The 22500-nt window shown below is 29.5% G+C and overlaps 3 protein-coding genes across 4 annotated transcripts in view; 2 read left to right on the top strand and 1 right to left on the bottom strand.

Annotated features, from left to right (window-relative positions):
- LOC118645055 (farnesyl pyrophosphate synthase-like) overlaps positions 1-7648 on the bottom strand; it is an 8536-nt gene extending 888 nt beyond the window's left edge. The window contains exons 1-6 of one of the 2 annotated variants that reach the window (XM_036285375.1): positions 6796-7648; positions 2714-2889; positions 1708-1848; positions 540-743; positions 270-440; positions 1-193 (exon numbers count right to left, since the gene is read on the bottom strand). The exon at positions 1-193 is cut by the window's left edge and continues 20 nt beyond it. In XM_036285375.1, coding sequence (XP_036141268.1) covers positions 1-193; positions 270-440; positions 540-743; positions 1708-1848; positions 2714-2860 — 856 coding nt within the window. In that variant the 5' untranslated portion in view covers positions 2861-2889; positions 6796-7648. Of the gene's footprint in view, positions 194-269; positions 441-539; positions 744-1707; positions 1849-2713; positions 2890-6770 lie in introns of both variants that reach the window. The other variant, XM_036285374.1, reaches the window with a different exon arrangement.
- The window catches only part of LOC118645059, a 23229-nt gene continuing 6377 nt past the window's right edge, over positions 5649-22500 (top strand). The window contains exons 1-2 of the mRNA XM_036285385.1: positions 5649-5947; positions 17745-17747. The gene's annotated coding sequence lies outside the window, so the exon portion shown is untranslated. The remainder of the gene's footprint in view (positions 5948-17744; positions 17748-22500) is intronic.
- Positions 19319-21803, top strand: LOC118645061 (52 kDa repressor of the inhibitor of the protein kinase-like). Its single transcript, XM_036285387.1, has 2 exons — positions 19319-20465; positions 20762-21803. The coding sequence occupies exons 1-2, from the start codon at positions 20365-20367 to the stop codon at positions 20958-20960; spliced, it is 300 nt and encodes a 99-aa protein (XP_036141280.1). The 5' UTR covers positions 19319-20364; the 3' UTR covers positions 20961-21803.

Raw genomic sequence — 22500 nt, 5'->3', positions numbered from 1 at the left:
CTGGAGTGACGCGTTGAAGAGCCGTAACAACTACCCACGAACATTTTCCTTCTTCTATATCAGTACATATTTTGTGGGTAGTTTCATAACTTCCATAGCAGCCTAAATAATCGTCTCGAGCTTGTATTAAATACCCAATGTCTAACGCGATGTTTTTTGCTTTCTTGAACATCTCTGGATCTTTTATTCCAGCCTACATTAAATAATATCACAGTGCATTATCGCCACAAAAAATTTTATTTATGTAAAATGAAATCAGGTAAACTTACAAAATGCATTGCTGCGAATATTGGTATAACTATTAAATATGCTTTATATGTAACAAGTAATCTACATCGATTCATTGTAAATAGATCCAGATTTATTGAGTCATTAGGCTTTTTGTTGCATTTAATCATGTACATATCTAAACTCTGACCTAGTTGTGTCTTGAAAATAGCCTGTAAAATATTTTTACAATTAATTATTTAATTAAAAAAGAAACGAAGAGGACATACTAATATCTATATAAGATACAATATTGTATGATATTTACTTACATCTTGGTATGTTTCCAGTAAATTAATATAACATTCTTTTCCTTTAAAATGTTTTTTAATTAAATAATACAAAACGCTCTCTAATAATAAACCATCATTAATTGCCATTAAACCAATATTATTGTACCGATACCAACATGGTTGGCCTCGACGAAATGACGATCGATCCATGATGTCATCGATCATGACTAAATTGGATAATGCCTGTGTAGCAATAAATGTGTTAGTATTATTATTTATACTCGCAATATTTTATGTTTTTTTTATTAAAGTTGTTGCCATTGTACAATGTACACTGGTGCAAAAAAACGAGACAAAAATTTTGATCGAATTTTTAGGCAATTTTCAAAGTGACGCAATTTTGCGAAAAAACATCAAATTACATAAACTTTTTTTTTAATTAAAGGGCAAAAACTCTACTTTGAGAATCCCTAGGCGAAAGTTTGATTTGTTAAGTGTGAACCTTTTGTATCGCATAAAAACCAAACATGTTTTTTTTAATTAAAAAAAAGTAAAAGTTTGTTATCATTTTTCCCAAGTTTTTTGTTAAAATCTTGCTAATATTAATCCAGATTCTTAAAGTTTATACTTTTCTAAGCAATTAAAAAAAAACATGTCGATATAATGTTTTTGGTTGATTGCACACGAATTTGAAATTTGTACTGCATTTTAGGATATTTTAGCAAATAAATACGGTATTTTTTGAATATGTGTGCAATCAACAAAAAACATCGTCTCGATATGTTTTTTTTAATTGCTGAGAAAAGAATGAACTTTAAGAATCTGGATTAATATTAGCAAAATTTTAACGAGAAACTTGGGAAAAATGATAAACTTTTACTTTTTTCAATTAAAAAAACATGTTTGGTTTTTATGCAATACAAAAGGTTTATACTTAACAAATCAAACTTTTGCCTAGGGATTCTTAAAGTAGAGTCTTTGCCTTAATTTAAAAAAAGTTCATATAATTTGGATGATTTTTCGCAAAGTTGCATAACTTTAAAAATTGCTTAAAAATTTGATCAAAATTTTTGTCTCTTTTTTTGCGTCAGTGTACTATCTTTGGACTTAAATATGTATAAATTATATTATTATCTCGTGTTTAATTAAATCAAATTTGTTTATAAAAGATATCACAAGTCATGGAAAGAAGAATAGAATTACGCACCATTTCCGCACACCATGCTAAAATTTGCACTAAGCGAATATTATCTTCTGTCTGTTGTTCCTCAGGTACTAGCGATTTATAAATATAGATTAATGATAAACCCAAAATTTTCTTTGTTGTTGGGACATTATATTGTAATACCTGTATTATACGCAGATTAGAAATATATTAATATGCAAACCTTTTATTAATATATATGGGTGTCCCAACGCACATGGGTCAATGCTCGTAAAAAGGTAAAAGGGATCGAGATGAACATAAAAGTCCAATATTGTTTTGGGTTAGGTCGTGGGTTAAGTCTCGGGTTAGGTCCACCAATAATCAAGGTATTAATTTTTCAAATTATGCGAATGAGAGCGCGCCGAGAAAAGAGCTCGATCCGCTTGAGCCATAACACGAAAAAAATCTATTATGAATGTCTGATAAGCTTTTATTATTTACTGTTCACAATTACGATAGAAGTTAATTAGATTATTTAAGAATTCCATACGTTAATATCTCGATTATTTGCAGACCTAACCCAAGACAATATTGGACTTTTATGTTCATCTCGATCCCTTGTACCTTATTACGAGTAATGGTCCACGTGCGTTGGGACACCCTGTATATATATATATATATATATATATACAATATATAATATATGCTGTTGCTTTTTATTTTATTCGGTCATTATAGGTTTATTTTAGTGTTATTAAAACATTTGGCGTTTTTTTACATAAAATATTACTATTCTTTTTTACTTCCCTTTCAGGGAAAGTTTCTTAACATATTTATAATCATTTGTTTTGACAAATTTTTTGTTATTGCCTTCAGTAAAATTTTATTTTAAATCTTATACGAATTGTTTACAATATATTTTACATTAAATTATTTCATGTCATATTTGATTATTTTAAAGAATTTATTCTAGGTTCAATTGATTAAATCATAAAAAAAACTTTAATTATTTTTTGCTTGGATTGATTATTGTATAATATTGTATGTTTTATCAATAATGACTTACTTTTTCCAACCATTTATCAATATCAGGAATGTTTAAATTTGTAACCATTTCCGTAATATCGCGAACAACGTCCGGCCACACTGCCATCATCCCCTGATCTTCTTTCTCCATTGTCATCCACATGTTTTGAGTTTTGGAAAAAGCCATTCTCCTCGTTGCAATATAACAGTCGAAAACTTTAACAATGGACAAAAATTATTAAATTATGAATAAAATTATAGTTAATTGCAAGCCAATCATTTAATAATACGAAGCATTGAACTAAAAACTGTTTTTATCAAATTTATATTTTCTATACTTTTTGTCATATATGCCTGATTTTTGAGCTTCTGAGAAGAAAGAATGGTAGTCACGAAAAGGTCTTTAAAGATTGATCAATTCTTTGCTGTGACATATGATATATATATTGGATTTAACGTACACACACACACGCACGCACGCATGCACGCACGCACACTCCATTAAATGACAATATATATGTATGAATATGTATATTTAATCAAACAATCGATTTACATATTGTAAATATAATGATTATGCGCAATTGTTAAATGATTTTTTAATTTAAACAATAATTTATCTTTTTTATGCTTTTTATTTAAAAAATCATAAAACAGATCACATAAATACTGCTATACAATTTTAACACTTAACCAGTCCGAAGAAGATACCTGTACCCCATACTGCCTACTTAAAATTTGAAGATTTTTCATATTTTTTAATAAATACAAAATTAAAATATAAGATTTATACTAGAAAACATTTCTGAGACTTGGAAAAAGTATATGAAATGTTTTCAATTATTCATATAAATATAATAAAGATTTAAAGAAGAAGATAGCACTTGTGCCATGTCGTTTACATATGTACCAAATGTGGCCTCTTTTTTATAAATATTTTTTCGCAAGAATGCGAAATAAAAAATTAACATGTCTAATTAAGTTTTTATTATCTTATTTACAAAAAAAATGACACATACTGCTATTTATTAAATATAAAACTTTATTTTATTTACTGCAAAAGACGTTATCTTAACAACTCTTACTTGTTACAAAGTTCCTAACTGGAGAAAGACAAAAATGCTAATCAAAAGTTAAACACTAAATAAAAAAACAAAATCTTAACTTCTGTATATTAATAAGATATACATATCATGTTTCCAGTGCCCCTGGCCATAATGGATTTACAATACAAAGAATTTTCTTTTTTTAATTATAAACAAAATATTTTAATAAAAATGTAAAGTAAATATAGTATTAAAAAGTATAAATAAAGAGCTAAAATAATAAATTGTAGGCGTATATTTACACATGATAGTTATGCAAAGCAAAACCTTAGCTTTGAAATTTTAGATTCAAAAAGAGCACAATTTAAATAATGTGTAATTAGAAGGCAGATATTGACCAATTAACTGACACAAGTATATTGTATCGACTTCTTGAGATAGATTAACGTTATTTGTGAAATTTGTTGTGTAATTGTTTTGAATAGAGGGGGGAAGAAAGATTAGACAAATTAGATACATTGCCATATTAAGTACAGGTAAGTTAGATACACTGTACATCTGACTGATGAAACAAATTATAATTATAATAAGAACTGATTTTCATACATTTCTTATGATACATACTTATCTCTTATCTTATAAATGTACAGATATGTACAATAAAGTGTTCTGTTTTGTTTTCAGATAAACTTCAATGTATTATTACGTTGCGACTGGATTGCGCAATAAACCAAAATGTTGAAATTCACGTCATAGTAATATGCTGTCGATAAATTACAAAAGTTAAGATTAAATATGACTAATTGATGATATACGTATTATCTACAAAATATTTTATATAAAAGTTATTCTTATAAAAATTGTCGTAATACAATTTATAATTTTTTTGTTGTGATAATTAAAGAAAATTTTCCAAAAAAATAATTATTTTTAAAAGTTTTAATAAAGCGCAAAATTATTTATGCACACTTAGAAAGGAATCCTTGATGAGATAAAATTTATTAAATGTTAAAAAGTATAAGCAACAATGACGATTTATTTTATGCATAAGACTGTAACTGTAACATTCACAAAACTATAAAACATAAACTAACGGCTTTCATAACAAAGAACGATAAAAGAAATATCAAAGTTATTTTCTTTACGCTATTTACGTTGAGTTTCAAAAGAATTTTTTTCGAGAAGAAAATGTAGATAAAGATTTAGAAAAAAAATTATAAATATATACATATGTCATGATTATGTACCAAAAAAATAAAATTGCACTTTTCTACAAATAAAACCATTTTTTTATTTTTTAAAATAATTTATAAAAATATAAACATAAGATGCTGAAATATAGTTTTACAAGATGTTTTATTAAAATTTTGCTAGGATTTTCTCAAAATTATATTATTTTATGTAATTTTTTTGAAAGAATAATATTGTATAATATACTATATAAGAGTGCAGTAATATTAAAAAGTCAAATGTTTCTCTTTTTATGTTTATGTATTTAGATCTATTAAAAAAAAATTAAATTTATTAAGTTTCTTTGTTTTTAATGCTGTATGAGTTACAAATACTTTTATTATTAAAAATTTGATTTTATTATCCTAGATGTCTGGAAACTTTCTCATGTGTAGTGTATGTATAATGTGTAAATAGTATGTTGTAAGCCGATTACAACTATATCTATTAAAATTGCGACAGGCATCTTTCGAAAGACGTTGCAAAAAGCACCTCTTTCGAAAGACGCACAAGAATCCGCCGCGCTCACGGAAGTCTTGAGTAACTTCCGTGAGATTACAACAGCGCGTTCGGAAGCAGTTCGTATCGCCCTAGAAATAGGTCCTACGCTGCAAAATCAAACCGCAAGGCTACCGCGTTCCGATGTCGAAACGCTTAGCCTCGCGGAAGCTACCGACGCCCGGTCACTGGCCCCCGAAATTGCACCAGATATCATAATATATAAACGCGACCACGCCGTGACCGAGCGGAGAGTATCATAACAGCGACCGAGCATCGTCGCATACCATAAACCTTATCGCGAGTGTTACGTGACATCAACACAGCTGATTGTAAGCGCAAGAAGGAAATAAAAGACAACGAACAAGAAAGTAAGAAGCGTCTTCTTTTCTCTCATACACCGAGCCAAACCTTCACCCTTTGGGTCCTAACCCTTCAGGCAGAACGATCCCAACTACTAACGGGAAAGAATTCCCAAAACGAGCAAACGCTCACAACAAGTATAATAATTACTATTATACATTTTATCATTTTTTCAAATAAGAAATTATTAGAAAATATTCATTGTAATTTATTTTTATGGTTATAATTAATGTTTTACAAAATTATTTTATCAATAAAAAAATGGAAAAAAAAAACTGTAAAAGAATAATGATACCAAATGCATCAGAAATTTTTTTCAATTTTTCAATAAATTTGTTTTTATATAGTAAAATTGATAAAAGACTTCAATTTTCTATTTTAACAATAAAAATATTATTTTGTAGTATTTTACTTCAAGAAATTGACAAATTTTTAAAAGTTTTTAATTATTTTATTTTATCTTTTAGACTAAAAATATCAGTTATTAATGCAATTAGTTTATTGCTTTAATATACATAATGATTTCAGACAGCCTCTGAGATAAATTCCATAATACATCCAAGACTGTGTGGAAATTTGCATGATATTTACTATAAGTGTGTATTTATTTAATAAATACACACATATCGCGGAGAGAAAAAAAAAGAGATCTCGCGTGAGCGATCGACGGAGGAAGAAAAGCAGAAAAAAAGCAAAACATACAAGATCATATTAATAATACAAAAAAACATATTAATAAATATTTTTTTAATATTTTATATTAATAATATTAGAACAGAAATATTATTAAATGTTGCTAATAATAAGTAATCTTATTATTATAATATTGCTGTTCTAATATTATTAATATAAAATATGAAAAAAATATTTATTAATATGTTTTTTAAATGTTATTAAACGTTATGACATAATGTTTGATATCTATTTTTTTAATATTACTTAAAGTAGTTCTCAGCTTACAATAACGTCCAAAAGTGTAACGCACTTTAGTATGCGTTTCCACGCAGGCCTTTCTTGATCTCTCCTTGCGAAGAAATTTTTAATAATGATTATTGTCGTCCTGAGGTTATAGAACTTATTTTTGGGGGGCACGCTACCGGGACTCCTCGAGACACAGGTCACTCACGAACACGTCGAGTTAAAAGTTTACGGGTTAAAAGAACAATATATTTTCTTTTACTTTTACAAAAAATTTTTCTATTACAATAATGTGACGACTTGTACGGTTATTGTTCAGTTTACAAAATATCAGTCCGCAGTACAAGGTATTCTGTGCTTTACTGGCCTACCTCGCTCTTTTCTCGCTTTCCTTTTATACCCAATAACTACATCAGTATTAGGCTTACCCCTACCTTTCTAACAACGTAGATCAACTTTCTCGGTTCAACTTTAACCTTTATCTATCATTTTCTAATTTTTTAAATTAAGCAACGCGGTAACGGCGCGACGCTAAGGACGTAAAAAATCGTGCCGCATGACGCAAACGTTACTGCGCAGATATCACGCCGCTACTAAGCTTTCTCTGGAATCTAGCTATCAAATTCATGTCTGTTAAGGTAGTACTCCCACCACAAAAATCTTAGAACATATACATATATCTGGAAGGGGAATAGCCTATGCTTCCTATGGAAACGATTTGTGTCCAAGTTGGGTGCGAGAGAGAAAGGTAGATTATAACCTTTGCTTGCAATGCGCAAACGTAGATGACGTCACGCTCACCGCGCCCGTTTGAAAATTGAAATGTGATTTTTAATTAGGATACGATTGACGATGATGGAAAAGATAATGATTAATGTACATATTATGATAAATAATAATAAACTTTATTTATACGTAATGATAAACTGTAACTTTTGCGATCAGTATTGATAAATAATAATACTATGAAGTATGAACTATTTAACTCGCGCCGCGCTTGCGCATTGCGGACTAAGGTTAAAATTTACCTTTCTCTGTTTCTCTTTCATTAAAACGTCTTTCTCTTTCGCACTCAATTTGGACACAGGCTCGATCCTTCATTCTCCTTCCAGATATATGTATATGTTCTAAGACAAAAATTCGAAAAAATAATTATGCAGAAATTAAGTGCTCTTTATATGCTACCCTGCTCAAAAAATCCGATAGAATCAGATAAGAAAAAGTCCCATCTAATTAAATCGTGTTTTTGGTTCGTAAATACTAGATTGGTTATCTGAAATATACGATAGGCTTTCTATATTTTTGTATCGTATTTTTCGTATAGATAACCTATCGTTTTTAATCAATTTCTATCGTCATATTTTATATAAATTAATCGTATTCTATCGTGTTTTTGGTTCGTAAATATTAGATCGGTTATCTGAAATATACGATAGGCTTTCCATATTTCTGTATCGTATTTTTCGTATAAATAATCTATCGTTTTTAATCAATTTCTATCGTCATGTTTTATATAAATTAATCGTATTCTATCGTGTTTTTGGTTCGTAAATATTAGATCGGTTATCTGAAATATACGATAAGCTTTCTATATTTCTGTATCGTATTTTTTGTATAGATAATCTATCGTTTTTAATCAATTTCTATCGTCATGTTTTATATAAATTAATCGTATTCTATCGTGTTTTTGGTTCGTAAATATTAGATCGGTTATCTGACATATACGATAGGCTTTCTATATTTTTGTATCGTATTTTTCGTATAAATTACCTATCGTTTTTAATCAATTTCTATCTAATCATGTTTCATATGAATTAATCGTATTCTATCGTGTTTTTATTCGTAAATTTTGGATTATTTGAAATATATGAGACTTTTTACATTTCTCTATTGTGATAAATATAATAAAAACGTTTTTTATATTTTTTACTAGCTACCCGGCCACGCGTTGCTGTGGCTCAGTAAATTGGAAACATTAGTATTCCTCGTTTTGTCTGTTCTGGGTCTACTCGGAGTAAACCCAAGCAGACCAACGCACTCTAATAGATTGGCGTCATCGGAATCAACCTTTATAGAATCAACATTAGAGTGCGTTGGTCTGCTTGGGTTTGCTCCGAGTAGACCCAGAACAGACAAAACGAACAAGACTACCCGAGTAGAAAATGTAATAGGGCACCGATAAGGCCCTGATAAGGCTTCCTTAAAATTAATCAGGCCCTAGTAAGGATATATAAGTAGGGCCTGAAAAGGAAGTGAAACAAATGGTTTAAGAGTACCTTAAAGGAAAAATTATCAGGGCCCTATAAACAAATATTAACAGGGCCTTATAAGGCAATCCCTAATTGACTCTGATAAGGGATGTAATAAAAATAAAAATTTAGGGGTTATATTATGTATACCATATCCAAATCAGGACCAAACGTCAAATCCGGCATGCCTGATTCGGTCATTATTACAGCATTTTCTACAATCGAAAAAACAGTTACCCATTCATCTGCGAACCACCTTGAACGCTGCTTGACTTTTAAGATCGTACAGGAACTGACACCTCGAGTAGATCCATGAACCATTGATGTTTGTGGATATTTATGTTATACATACGTGTTGTAGATCAATTCAATAGATGTTAAAAAGATGAAACATGTTTAGTTAAATTATATTTTTATAAATAAATATTAATTAACAAATTTTTTTATTAATTTTCACATACAAAAAATAGCATGTGGAATAACTTAAAAAACGACCGTTTTGATTAAAAAAAAAACAAATTTTTGCAACAAAAATCAGTTGCAAAAAATTTTTTAAATAATTTGTTATAAACAAGGAACATATATATTATAAACATTATATTATTTGTTATAAACATGGACATATTATACATGTTTCCGTCGTGGTTTATTTCAGGCTAGGATAATTATTTGTTAATTTGTTTATAACAAATTGTAAAAAAAATTTTTTTTGCAACTAATTGTTACAAAAATTATTGCCAAGAACTGCATTAACATTTTTTCGATATCGCAACTTGTCCTTATTAGCTTTTCGTAACCAAATTTTATTTAGTAAATCTAAGGCATCCTTAATAGTACCTTGTAAGGCCCTTATTAGTTTTTCATAACAAAATCTTACTTAATAAATCTAAGGCATCCTTAATAATACCTTGCAAGGCCCTTTTTTGCTTTCCATAACAAAATCTTACTTAGTAAATCTAAAGCATCCTTAATAACACCTTGTAAGGCCCTTGTTAGTTTTCCATAACAAAATGTTACTCACAAGGGAACCTCGCGAACCCGAAAATTCTGATTTTAATGAAACTTGGCATAAATGTAGAGGGGGTAAATACATGAATTTAGAAATGATAAGTTGGTGCTTATAAACGGTTTAATGGGTTGAAACCACCCTTCAGAAATTTAGAGTTTTTGCCTTTTCTCGATATATCTCGTAAACTAAACAAAGTATTAAAAAATGTTTCATACAAAAGTTTTACAGTATAAATATCTCTATTTAACTATGCTATTTATTTTTTCAAAAAAAAATTTTTTTTTTAACAAATTTTTTTTCGTTGAAAAAAATATTTTTTTAGAAAAAATAAATAGCATAGTTAAATAGAGGTATTTATGCCGTAAAACTTATGTATGAAACATTTTTTAATATTTTGTTTAGTTTACGAGATATATCGAGAAAATGCAAAAATGTCTCAACTTTGAAGTGTGGTTTCACCCTTTCAAACCGTTTTTGAACCAAAATAAAACATTTCTAAATTAATGTATTTACCCCCTCTACATTTGTGCCAAGTTTCATTAAAATCAGAAAAATTTCCGTTTGGGTTTATAAACGATTTGAAGGAGTGAAATTACCCTTCAAAGATTGAGATATTTTTATCTTTTCTCGCTGTATCTTGTAAACTAAACAAAATATAAGAAAATGTTTTATACAAAAGTTTTACAGCATAAATATTTTCATTTAACTACGTTGTTCATTTTTCAACAAAATTTTTTTTTATTAAAATAAATTTTTAATAAAATTGACTTTTATGTATACAGCATTTATGAAGTAATTATACTATCTTATACTGTGTTCTATTTATATCATCTATGTGTATATTATGTATGTCATATATTATCTATGTTATAATACTATACATTTATATTATCTGCATCCCTGTATGTATTAGTTTTCATCTAACAGTTGCGCAATATTAAAGTACTCACGTTGCTTTCACACAGTGTTCATTCTGTCTACGTCACATATTTCACATTTAAGTTTCATATTTGTCATGTCACGTATCATATATGAAATGGAAATCACGTATTAATAAGTTTGGTACCTTTATTAATAATGTTATGCGTAATTTTCACATCAGTATCACATCTAACGTGTGCTTGATTTTTCTGTTAGATTGTTTTTAATTAAGCAAAGCCTAATGTTACACATAAATGTTGCGAATGTTCTTAATATGTAAATTATTTTATTTCAAATTATACATATTCCACAAATAAATGAAAGCCTATAAATGAAAGATGGGGATGCAGATAATATAAAGATATAGTATTACAACATAGATAATATATATCGTACATAATACACACATAGATACATAGATAATATAAATAAAACGTAATATATAAGAGTAGTATTATTACTTTATAAATGCTATATACAATACATAAAAGTCAATTTTATTAAAAATTTATTTTAATTAAAAAAAATTTTTTTTTTCGGAAAATAAACAGCGTAGTTAAATGGAGGTATTTATGCTATAAAACTTTCGTATAAAACATTTTTTTATATTTTGTTTAGTTTACGAGATATATCGAGAAAAGGTAAAAATGTCTCAACCTTGGAAGGGTGGTTTCACTCCTTCAAACCGTTTATAAGACCAAACGGAAAATTTTCTTTTAATGAAACTTAGCATAAATGTAGAGGGGGTAAATACATTAATTTAGAAATGTTTTATTTTGGTTCAAAAACGGCTTGAAGGGGTGAAAACACGCTTCAAAGTTGAAACATTTTTGCGTTTTCTCGATATATCTCGTAAACTAAACAAAATAAAAAAAAATGTTTTATACAAAAGTTTTACGGCATAAATACCTTTATTTAACTATGTTATTTATGTTTTCCAAAAAAAATTTGTTTTTGAAAAAAAATTTAAAAAAATAAATAAATAACAGTTAAATAGAGGTATTTATACTGTAAAACTTTTGTATGAAACATTTTTTAATACTTTGTTTAGTTTACAAGATATATTGAGAAAAGGCAAAAACTCTAAATTTTTTAAGAGTGGTTTCAACCCTTTAAACCGTTTATAAGCACCAACTTATAATTTCTAAATTCATGTATTTACCCCCTCTACATTTATGCCAAGTTTCATTAAAATCAGAATTTTCGGGTTCGCGAGGTTCCCTTGTCAGTAAGTTTAAGGCATCCTTAATAATACCTTATAAGGCCCTGATGTGATAATATTAAGGTAGCCCTTTTTATGGCATCGTTATTAAATCCTCATCGGGGCCTTACGCTACATAAAGATTTCCCTAACTATTTTCTACTCGGGTATTGAATAAGTACATAAAAACGCGCGTATTCGAATGCAACGTTGTGTCAAAATTTTATAGTAATCGGTAAAGAACTTTTGGAGATTTAAGATTTTGAACAAACATTTACATTTTTATTTATATAGATTTTTACATAAAAGAAAAATTATCGAAAGATAAATATCAAAAAGATAAATATTGAAACTTATATACTTATCTCATAAAAACTTGAAAACTTAATTATATTATTTTTAAAAAATACTGTGACGTGGCGCGTCCGGCATTCTATGTGACTAATGAAAGAACCCGTGTACGTCTAAAAAAAAAATAAAGCGACCCTCAATGATCATACATCCAAATAATTTCAGTAGTCACTGAAGAACCGTGGTGAATCCAACAAATCATCATCTTCAATTAAACCTAAAGTTAGACATGTCGCTGAAAATGATTGATGTACTTCTCCATTTACAGTTTTTAAATCATCAAAACTTGTAGCTCCCTTTACAGTAAGTAATAATAGTCGTAAATGAAATAATTCTGTTTGTGTTGGACTAACAGAATACGTTCGTCCTATGCAATTATAATGACTTTTACGTTTAACCCAATGTGAAATACTTTTTCCATTAATTTTTTTTTTCTTAAACGTATAATATTGTGGAATTTCTACATATAAATATTGTCTTGCTTCTTCGTCACGAAAATTTAAGGAAAAGTAATCAATTAGCATTGTAACTTGATTCAAAGCAGACGTCATTGCTTCTTCAATAGCTTCATTTTCAATTATAATGTTTTGTTGATAAGGAAGATGGATTGGCAAACGTATTATAGCATGACTTTTTTCTTGTAACTTTTTTTCGAGAATACGCCAAGTGGCTTCTACAGGACCAACATAACGAGTCTCTATAAAATTACGTATTTCATCATGATCAATAATTATATTGTTTGTTGTTGGTTCAATTGTTATAGCAGCAACATTATGTCCTTTGTAGATATACTTATATAAATATTTAACCGATTTGATACTTGAAACTACTTCAACATTTATATGACAATTAAAAATAATTGATAAAATTGGACAATATGGAACTACATAACGATTGTCAACTATATATCCACCAGGATGTTCATAATTTTTACCATTATTTTGTTGACGCTAATAAGGATAAGCATCTTCATCCATTCTAGTTTCTTCGAGATATGATTTAGGATAATGTTTCGAACATTTTCCATCTATCAAACACCAATCGCCACAAGGTCCATGAATCATATGTCTCATAACTATGTCATGTAATATTTGATTTTCAAGAGGGTCAGGAATTTCAGCAGAAATATATTTGTCAACGATTTGGGAAGTTGTTATTTTGTAATCGTATTTTAAAGTAATTAACATATGAACATGTGGTAAACTGCGTTTCTGAAATTCTATGACATATACAAAGGCTGCTACTTCTCCAAAAAATTTTTGCTTTACAATCAAATCAATTAAATAATCTTTTTTAATATTAAAAACGCGTGCACAAATATTAGGTCTATCAGAAGCTTGTTGACCAGGCAAGAGATTCTCTTCAATTTCACGCCATTTAGGATTGCAAGTCATAGTAATAAAAAGATCTGGTTTACCAAATTTACTAACAATTGCCATTGCATCTTGATAATTTTGCAACATATTACGTGGTGACCCTATAAATGTGGATGGAAGTATAATCACTTTTCCAACACGTCCATTTAAATTATTTGGGGTATACTTCCGAAAAGCCCATACCTCTGATTTTTTTTATACTCTGGATTCTTACGTATTTCGACGTGCTGATTACGAATATAATAGTGAAAATTGGCGCAAATTTGATTTTCATGGCGAAAACCTTGAAAAAACCATAAAAATTATGGTTTTTTCCATTTATCTCCGTAAATAATAAAAATTTTGTAAAATACTTCAGATAAAAGTTATAGATCTCATCGAAATACACATTATATGTTCTATTGATTTTCGCTGTAAAAACAATAGTTTTTGAGAAAAACGACGTTAAATGTTCAAAACTTTATATAACTCATGTAACACAATTCGAGTTTTATTAGTTAATTTTATTAGTTAATACTGGAAGGAAGTGAGCTTTGCTCATGTGTTTTCTGTACCATTGGAATTTTCCATGCGAAGCATGATCCAACCATTTTTAGATGTGGTATAAGTTTTTGACCATCACTAGCACCAAAATGGTCTTGATAGTGGGGAGGGGACGGGGTCCGCATACAGTAATAGTTTGTGACTTTCCACGCGGAGCTCCTTACTCCGGCTAACCCCCACTTTCAGCCATCTGAGGCCCCTACCCGGAGCGGGGGCGTAGCCCCCGCGGAGGGGGGGGCCGACTACTTCCATCTAGTAAATTCTGTCACCTGCGAGTGAGAGTATAAACGTCCACTCTTGTACTGTACCACATGGGTTTCTACCACATTATTATCGTATTATCTAAATAGTAACATAAAAATGGTTGGGTTAGAGTTAGGAAAAAAATGGGGAGGGGGTGCAGGCGGAGGGGCGGAGGCCCTCCCCCGCCCACGTGTTCTCTGCACAACTCTTTGCGAATGTGTACACGTTGCAATGTGTACATAGGTTTGCGACTTTCCTCGCTAAACGAGATGTTCGTAAAAATACGTTCAATTCACCGTTCAGTTGTATGAATTTTGTTTTATTTAAATATGCAGAAAAACGTGCATTTAAAAGCACAAATAGTTCAATGCAAAGTATTATCCGTTTTAAGCAAAAATATTTATAAAACTTTTTTTGTTAATAACTTTTTAATAAATCGCGTCCGACGGCTAAAATGTTTTAAAGGTCACTCAGGAGGGTAACCTTGACAACATTTGTCAAGGTCAAGGAGCTGGGTCCCGTAAAGTGAATAATTACCATAAAATTAACTAATAAAACTTGAATTGTGTTAGATGAGTTATATGAAGTTTTGAACATTTAACGTCATTTTTCTCAAAAACTATTGTTTTTACGGCAAAAATCAATAGAACATAAAATGTGTATTTCGATGAGATCTATAACTTTTATCTGAAGTATTTTTCAAAATTCTCATTATTTAGGGAAATAAATAGAAAAAACCATGATTTTTATGGTTTTTTCAAGGTTTTCGCCATGAAAATCAAATTTGCGCCAATTTTCACTATCATATTCGTAATCAGCACGTCAAAATACGTAAGAATCTAGAGTATAAAAAAAATCGATGGTATGGGCTTTTCGGAAGTTTATCATTATTAAATAAAATATAAATGGATAGCCATATTACCACCTTCTCTCCTATATTATTTAATTATTTGTTATATTATTAAACTTTATTAAAAAACAAATTATGATAAAAACATATTGATAAAATAAAATTATAATTTTATATTGAAAAAGAATTATATAATATATTTAATATATTATATTATTTTAACCCTTTAAGGACCAAATGCGGACACTTTTTCTATTCGCGCAATTTTGCTCATTGCACATCATGTCTGTATAATTATGTTTATAAATATATTTCTTTTAAATTTATCTTTAAACTTTTAAATCTTTTTTAATATAAAATTTTAATTTTTTAATTTTTATAGAAGTAAATGAAAGATATGGGTAAATAGATAGACAGATAGATAGATGGGGTGTGTAAAATAAGCAAAATAGGCAAATTATATTAAAATATAATTAGGTGAAACAACGACTTCTGTAGATAGAGGGAACAGATATAGAGTGCAAAAGAGAATGAGAAAGGGAAGAAAAGATTGTAAGAAAAAAAGTAATGAGGGGAAATATCAGGTAACATGCTATTTTATAAAAAAAATAACGCAACAGCTTTTTAAATAATTATTATATACCTCGTCTTTCTTCTTTTTTTTTCTCCATTTTTTAAATGTAAATACCTTTATCTTTATCTTTTCTTTATCTTTTTCCCTTTCTTTAATCTATCGTTCTGCAAATTTGAATAAAAAACGTGTAAGTGTAATTTTATAAATAATTACATAATATCATATAAAAGCATATTTTATTATAAATTATTATTTACTTAATTTTTTTAAACTTAATTTTTTATAAACACACACACACACACATATGTATGTATGTATGTATAAAAAAAGTTAAAAAAATTAAGTAAATAATAATTTTTAATAAAATATTTTATATAATGCTATGTAATTATTTATAAATTTACATAATTTTACACACGCACGCGCGCGCAAAAAAATAATAAGCCAAAATAATAATATAGCCAAAAAAATAATATAGAAAGAAAAATAGCTAATAACATAATTTCGGGCTGCCAACTACATAAAATAAATAATATTCAAACGATTAACAATTTTACCTGATATTTTATCTTCTTATTTTACTTTTTGGTTAAGGCGCGGCTAACCATTTTGGTACATTTCTGGTTGATATCAGCTATACCTTGCAACGAAGTAAAATAATTTTTTCCAAATCTGCGGTATGAGAAAAGAGAAAAGAACCAGTCCATTTTAGCGTTCATAGTTGTACATGGTAGTGGTACATCGTATTAAGATAAGCTCCACCCCTATATACCAATATCAACCTTGGTACATGTACCAAACGATCGCCAAAAATTGCCTATTATAAATTATGTATATTTTAACGTTATTCCTTATTTTATTATCACCTGATATTGTCTTTCTTATTTCTTCCTTTTGCCTGTCTCTTTTTCTTTTTCTCCTTTTCTCTCTCTCTTTCTCTCTCTCTCTCTCTCTCATCTCTTTCCTTTCTTGCTCTCTTTCTGAAAACTGTAAAATACGAAAAGTACGCAAAATATCAAATTAATAATACTCCTTATTTTATTTTCTTTTTTTTATAACAAACAATTAATAATTTTACCCGATATTTTACCTTATTATTTCTTTCCTCTCTCCATTTCTCTCTCTCTTTCTTTCTCTCACTTTTTTCCTCTCTCTAATACATAAAATACGCAAACGGTTAAAATATATTATTTCAAATTAAATTATTACTTAAATTATTAATTATATTACATTTTAATGTTACTTTCTATTTCATTATTACCTAATTTTTTTCTTATTTCTTCGTTCTTACACTCTTCTCCTTTTTGTTTTTTTAACTTTCTTTCTGTTCCTTTTTTCAACAAAATCGCTGTTTCTTTTTCTAAGTTATTTCTCTCTCTCTCTCTCTCTCTCTCTCTCTCTCTCTCTCTCTCTCTCTCTCTCTTTGTCTGTAATATGTTTCCTTTCCTTTTCTATTTCTAATAAAATGTATGTTCTGTCAGATACGTAAAACACGCGAACTGTTAAAATATATTTTAAATTATAAGTTATATTAAATTTTAATGTTATTCTTTATTTTATTATATATTACCTGATGTTTTTTTTCTTATTTCTTCCTTCTCCTCATCTCTCTCTCTCACCTCTTTTCTTTCCTTCTTTCTTTCTTTCCGAAAAAAAATTCATGCTCTGTCAAATATGTAGAAAAGACGCTGACTGTTAGAATGTAATATTTTAAATTAAATTTTTATTTTAATTATAAATTATATTTGATGTTATTTCTTTTTTTATTATTACCTGAAAGTTTTTTTTATTTCTTCCCCCTCTCTCTTTCACTAATCTCTTTTAAAAGAAATGTGCAATAATATTCACATAACCGATTTGTTACGTGCACATCAATATACATATTCACATGATAGCTGTCAAAATTCAATGACAGCTACTCTCGACTAAACTGTCAAACCACGACTCTCGCACACGAAGCAAGTCAAGCGCGAGACAGCCAATCGCGATCGAAATAAAGCGGCAACAATGCAATCGCGATTAGCAGGCAACTTTAGGGTTACATGGCTATTTTATAAGAGGATAATATTGATATGAGCTTCCGATTGCGACCAGTCAGATTAAAATTGGTACACTCAATTCTAAGTCAATTCTGAGATCTCGAGATCTCTTGCGCGAGAAAGCTCACTTGAATTATTTTTCACAGATTCATATGTACACGCCCGCACGACGCTCTATCGTACACACAATGTAGAGGCTTGTGGCGCTCGTACACGTCTGATTGGCGCGCACGCAACTACCGAAATGTGCGCACGCATATATTTTTTTGGACTTCAGGGTATCGATCATGTAATTTTTCCCCTAGAGTGGAAACATGAAAAGTGAAAAATTTCAAGTTACCCTTTCTATTCAACACTAATAGAAAGAGATAGTTACATGAAACTTTTCACTTTTCACGTTTCCGCCCTAAGGAAAAAGTTACATGATTGCTGCCCTGAACAGAGATCCCCATACAGCACAGAAAGATTGCAGCAACATTGTGGCAACATTTCAACGCAAGATTGCAATATTGCATAAACGTTGTGAAATGTTGCTGCAAGGTTGCTGCAAGATTGCAGCAATGGTAAAATGTCCGCTTTTAGAAATATTGTTACGTAATATTGTAGCAATATTGCAATGAAATATGTATGCAATATTATTCAGAAAAAGATTATTCAAAATAATTTATCTGATTTTAAATAACTATTTTGAATTTAACAAATACAGAGTGATTAGTGAAACTTCAACCAAAAGATAAACTTTGCAAGTTTTGTCTTTTATCTTATATAAGTACATTATAAGATGAGAGACAAAACTTACAAAATTTATCTTCTAGTTGACGTAATCACTCTGTTGTTAAATTCAAAATATAGTTATTTAAAACCGAATGAATTAATCGGATGATCGTTTAGTTAATATCACTATAATCACTCTGTATTTGTTAAATTAAAAAATACAGTTATTTAAAATAATTTTGAATAACCTTGTACTCTGTTATACACAAATCTACATAATAATAGTTTTACACACAAATTAAAACTACTCCAGAATGCATGTATCTCTATAGATGAAAAATTTTAAATAATATAGAACGATCGCTTTTACATTATTTTTGAAAAGTTACTGTAATATATTAATTTATTCAAACTGTATTGAATATTAATTTTATCTATTTTCACTATTTTAATAATATTTTAAAATGTTGCTGCATCATTGCTGAAGTAATATTATAAAATAATGTCTTTGCAATATCTCTGAAACATTACATCGCAATATGCAATGTTGCAACGTTGCAGCAATGTTGCTGCAAGCTTTTGTGCTGTATGGGTCATAATTTATCGGATATATTTTAATCGGATGTAGCACATTATAGATCGGATATTTAGCTTGATTGAAAATATTTTGTTTTTATCCGATCAAGTACAACGTCCGATTATATTGTATATATATGAATTTAAACTGATAAATAAATCGCACCTCATTATCCGTTCATATTTTATCGAGAAGTATGTTTCATCGGATAAAGACATCTTTTATTTCATCGAATAGCCCTAAATTTATTCAAAATCAACCGGATAAAGTGTTTGAACGGTTTTTTTCGATTAAAACTGCTGGATATTTTTTTCAGTGTGTGTGTGTGTGTAAAAACTTTGTTCGTAGATTGCAAACTGATGGCTTATGCATCAGACAATATTGTATACGACGCGTTACGAAATGAATAAGTGAAAAAAATTTATAAATAATTATTCTAACTTATTTTCTCTCTTCCCTATTCCTTTGCGGTATAATGGCGTGTGCAGAACTAGATAGGAAGTACATAGATAAGGTGAGATGGGTGGGAACATATACGTGATTGGGAGACTATGAAAGAGGGAACGCAACGGAAAGAGAAAGAGCCGGTATGATGAGACTGTATGGGCACAGTATACAGTAGCGCAACTCTTTTTAATATGTGAAGCCAATACAACGCGCATGCGCAAGTTGAGACCCTTCATAATGTTTCAAATGTTTAGAAATTGACAGCAATTCTATAGCTTACATATCGGTACTATCTGAAAAGTTATTTTATATATTATAAAATATATGATATTTAAAGTGAAATAAAATTAAAACAATAAAGTGAAGTGAAGTGTAGTGAGTAAAAGAAATAAAGCGATGTGAAAGTGATGTGAATTAAGTGAAGTGAAGTAAAAGGAAAGTGACATTTACATATATTGCACAGATTTTTATTTCTCTTGCAGAAAACACTTTGATCTTAGCTCTGTTTCAGGTTCAAGAAAAAAACAGAATTTAGCAAGAAAATGAGTGGACAAAATATTAAAAAATGTTCAATAAGAGGTTGTCCTGGAAATCTGAAACTGGAAAGAAGACATGTATTTAGATTCCCAAAGGAACATGACAGGTACCGTATTTTGTTATAAAAAATGTGTTTATATTCATTTATGTTTATTTATGTATTTTTTATTTCTTTCGCGGGGCTCAAATCCAAATTGGAGTTGCGATTCGGGGAAAGTGAGCTCGCGCAAAACTTTTACTTACAATTTGCTAATTGAAAGCAGAACGCGGGCGAAGATTTTGCAACATTGGGCGCGGATCTAGAGCGGCTTTCGCGGAAAGCATATGCTTTTATGTTTTTATGTTTATATTTATTATTATATTTTTTATATAATTATTATATTTAATAAATTCTTATAACAGATGGTTGCAATGGATACGATCTAGTGGACGACTGGATTTGGAAGAAAAAGGTCCCGAATATTCTTCTAGAAATTGTCGATTGTGTTCACTGCATTTTGAGGAAAAATGGTTCAAAATTAGTAACAGAAGAATTCTTCTTCATTCTGATGCCGTTCCTACAAGATTTGGAAAAGATTTAGAATCATTTTCAAAAACGTAATGTTATTTTAGTCACTTTAGATTATTATCTCATACATACACATACACACACACACACACACGCGCGCGCGCAACACCTTTAGCTTACTTTTTAGTTACTTTTAAATGTCAAATGATGTAAGTATCCAAGCAGAACACATATCCAAACTTAGAATATAAGATGTATTACTGATTTAATAATACATTATATTATTTGTAATGTTTTTACAGTAAAGTAGAAGAAAGTAGAACAGATACAGAAGCAGAAAAAGACAAAGAAATTGAAGAAACAATACAACAGCAAACATGTTCTGCAACAGAAAAAGAAAATAGAAAAGGAATTGATAAAGAAAATATTAATATAGAAAAGGAAATAATGGATGTTAAGAAGATGGATGTTTGTAAGATGTAAGTCAACAAAAAGTTCATACATTTTTATTTGTTATATGTTTATTTCTTTAATTGTTATATATTATAATGGATTTTATGTTTATTTAGAGCAGAGGTCGGCAAGAAATGCACTTCTCGGCCGATTTCAGCAAGCGCCGTCTCCCACCCGTCTCCCACTACTCCTCTTGCCCCGCGTGCCGCGCGCGCTGCCTACGAATCGTGCGGTTCGTAGGCCGCGTCAGCGGCACGCGGGGCAAGAGGAATAGTGGGAGGCGGCGCTTGCTGAAATCGGCCGAGAAGTGCATTTCTTGCCGACCTCTGATTTAGAGTACCAAGTACAACAATGCTAAAACCAACGATGACATCGAAGAAAAAAAACAGCCCTACAAAAAAACAGCTACGTACAACCATAAAGAAGTTGAGATTAAAACATAAAATTCTTCAGCAAAAACTGCGACGTCTTCAAAAAAGAAAAGACAAAACGATCACCACCAAAGGTCCAGAACATGTAAAAGAAAAGGTACAGAGTGAAGAATTAAAAATTTTAAAAACATTGGGGAATAAGTGGTTACCAGAAAAATTTAGTATGTTATTGTCAGTACAAATAGATGCGCAAACAAAAAGCAAACGTGGTATACGATACAGTAATGAATTTAAAAAATTTGCTCTGTCTATGTATTTTTTAAGTCCGCGAAATTATAAAGAATTAAAAAAATCATTTACGTTACCTTCTGTGCGTACTTTACACTCTTTTACATATAATTGGAATGTTGTACCCGGTATTAATATAAAAATTTTTGAAGCCTTAAAAATAAAATTAAATTTGTTACCATTAATAGAACGACATTGTATTTTGTGCGCGGACGAAATGAGCTTAAAATCTCATTTATTTTACAATGTCTCACGAGATGAAATAATAGGATTTCAAGATGTTGGTGATAAAAAATTACCAATACCTGCAAAAAGTGCGTTTGTTCTTATGGCACGCAGCATTGCAGGTAATTGGAAAGTTCCGCTTTGTTATTGTTTTGTAGCCACTGCTTGTACAAGCGACACGTTGAAAATTATTATTTTTGATGCAATAATGAAACTACAAGAATGTGGTGCTACTGTGCATGCATTAGTTACGGATATGGGTTCTAATTTCTTGCAATTATCGCGTGAGTTAGGGA

This window comes from Monomorium pharaonis, chromosome 4 (genome assembly GCF_013373865.1).
Source record: "Monomorium pharaonis isolate MP-MQ-018 chromosome 4, ASM1337386v2, whole genome shotgun sequence".
Classification (NCBI taxonomy): domain Eukaryota; kingdom Metazoa; phylum Arthropoda; class Insecta; order Hymenoptera; family Formicidae; genus Monomorium; species Monomorium pharaonis.
Note: the sequence above shows the minus strand (reverse complement) of the source record. Positions and strands in the feature narration are given on the sequence as shown.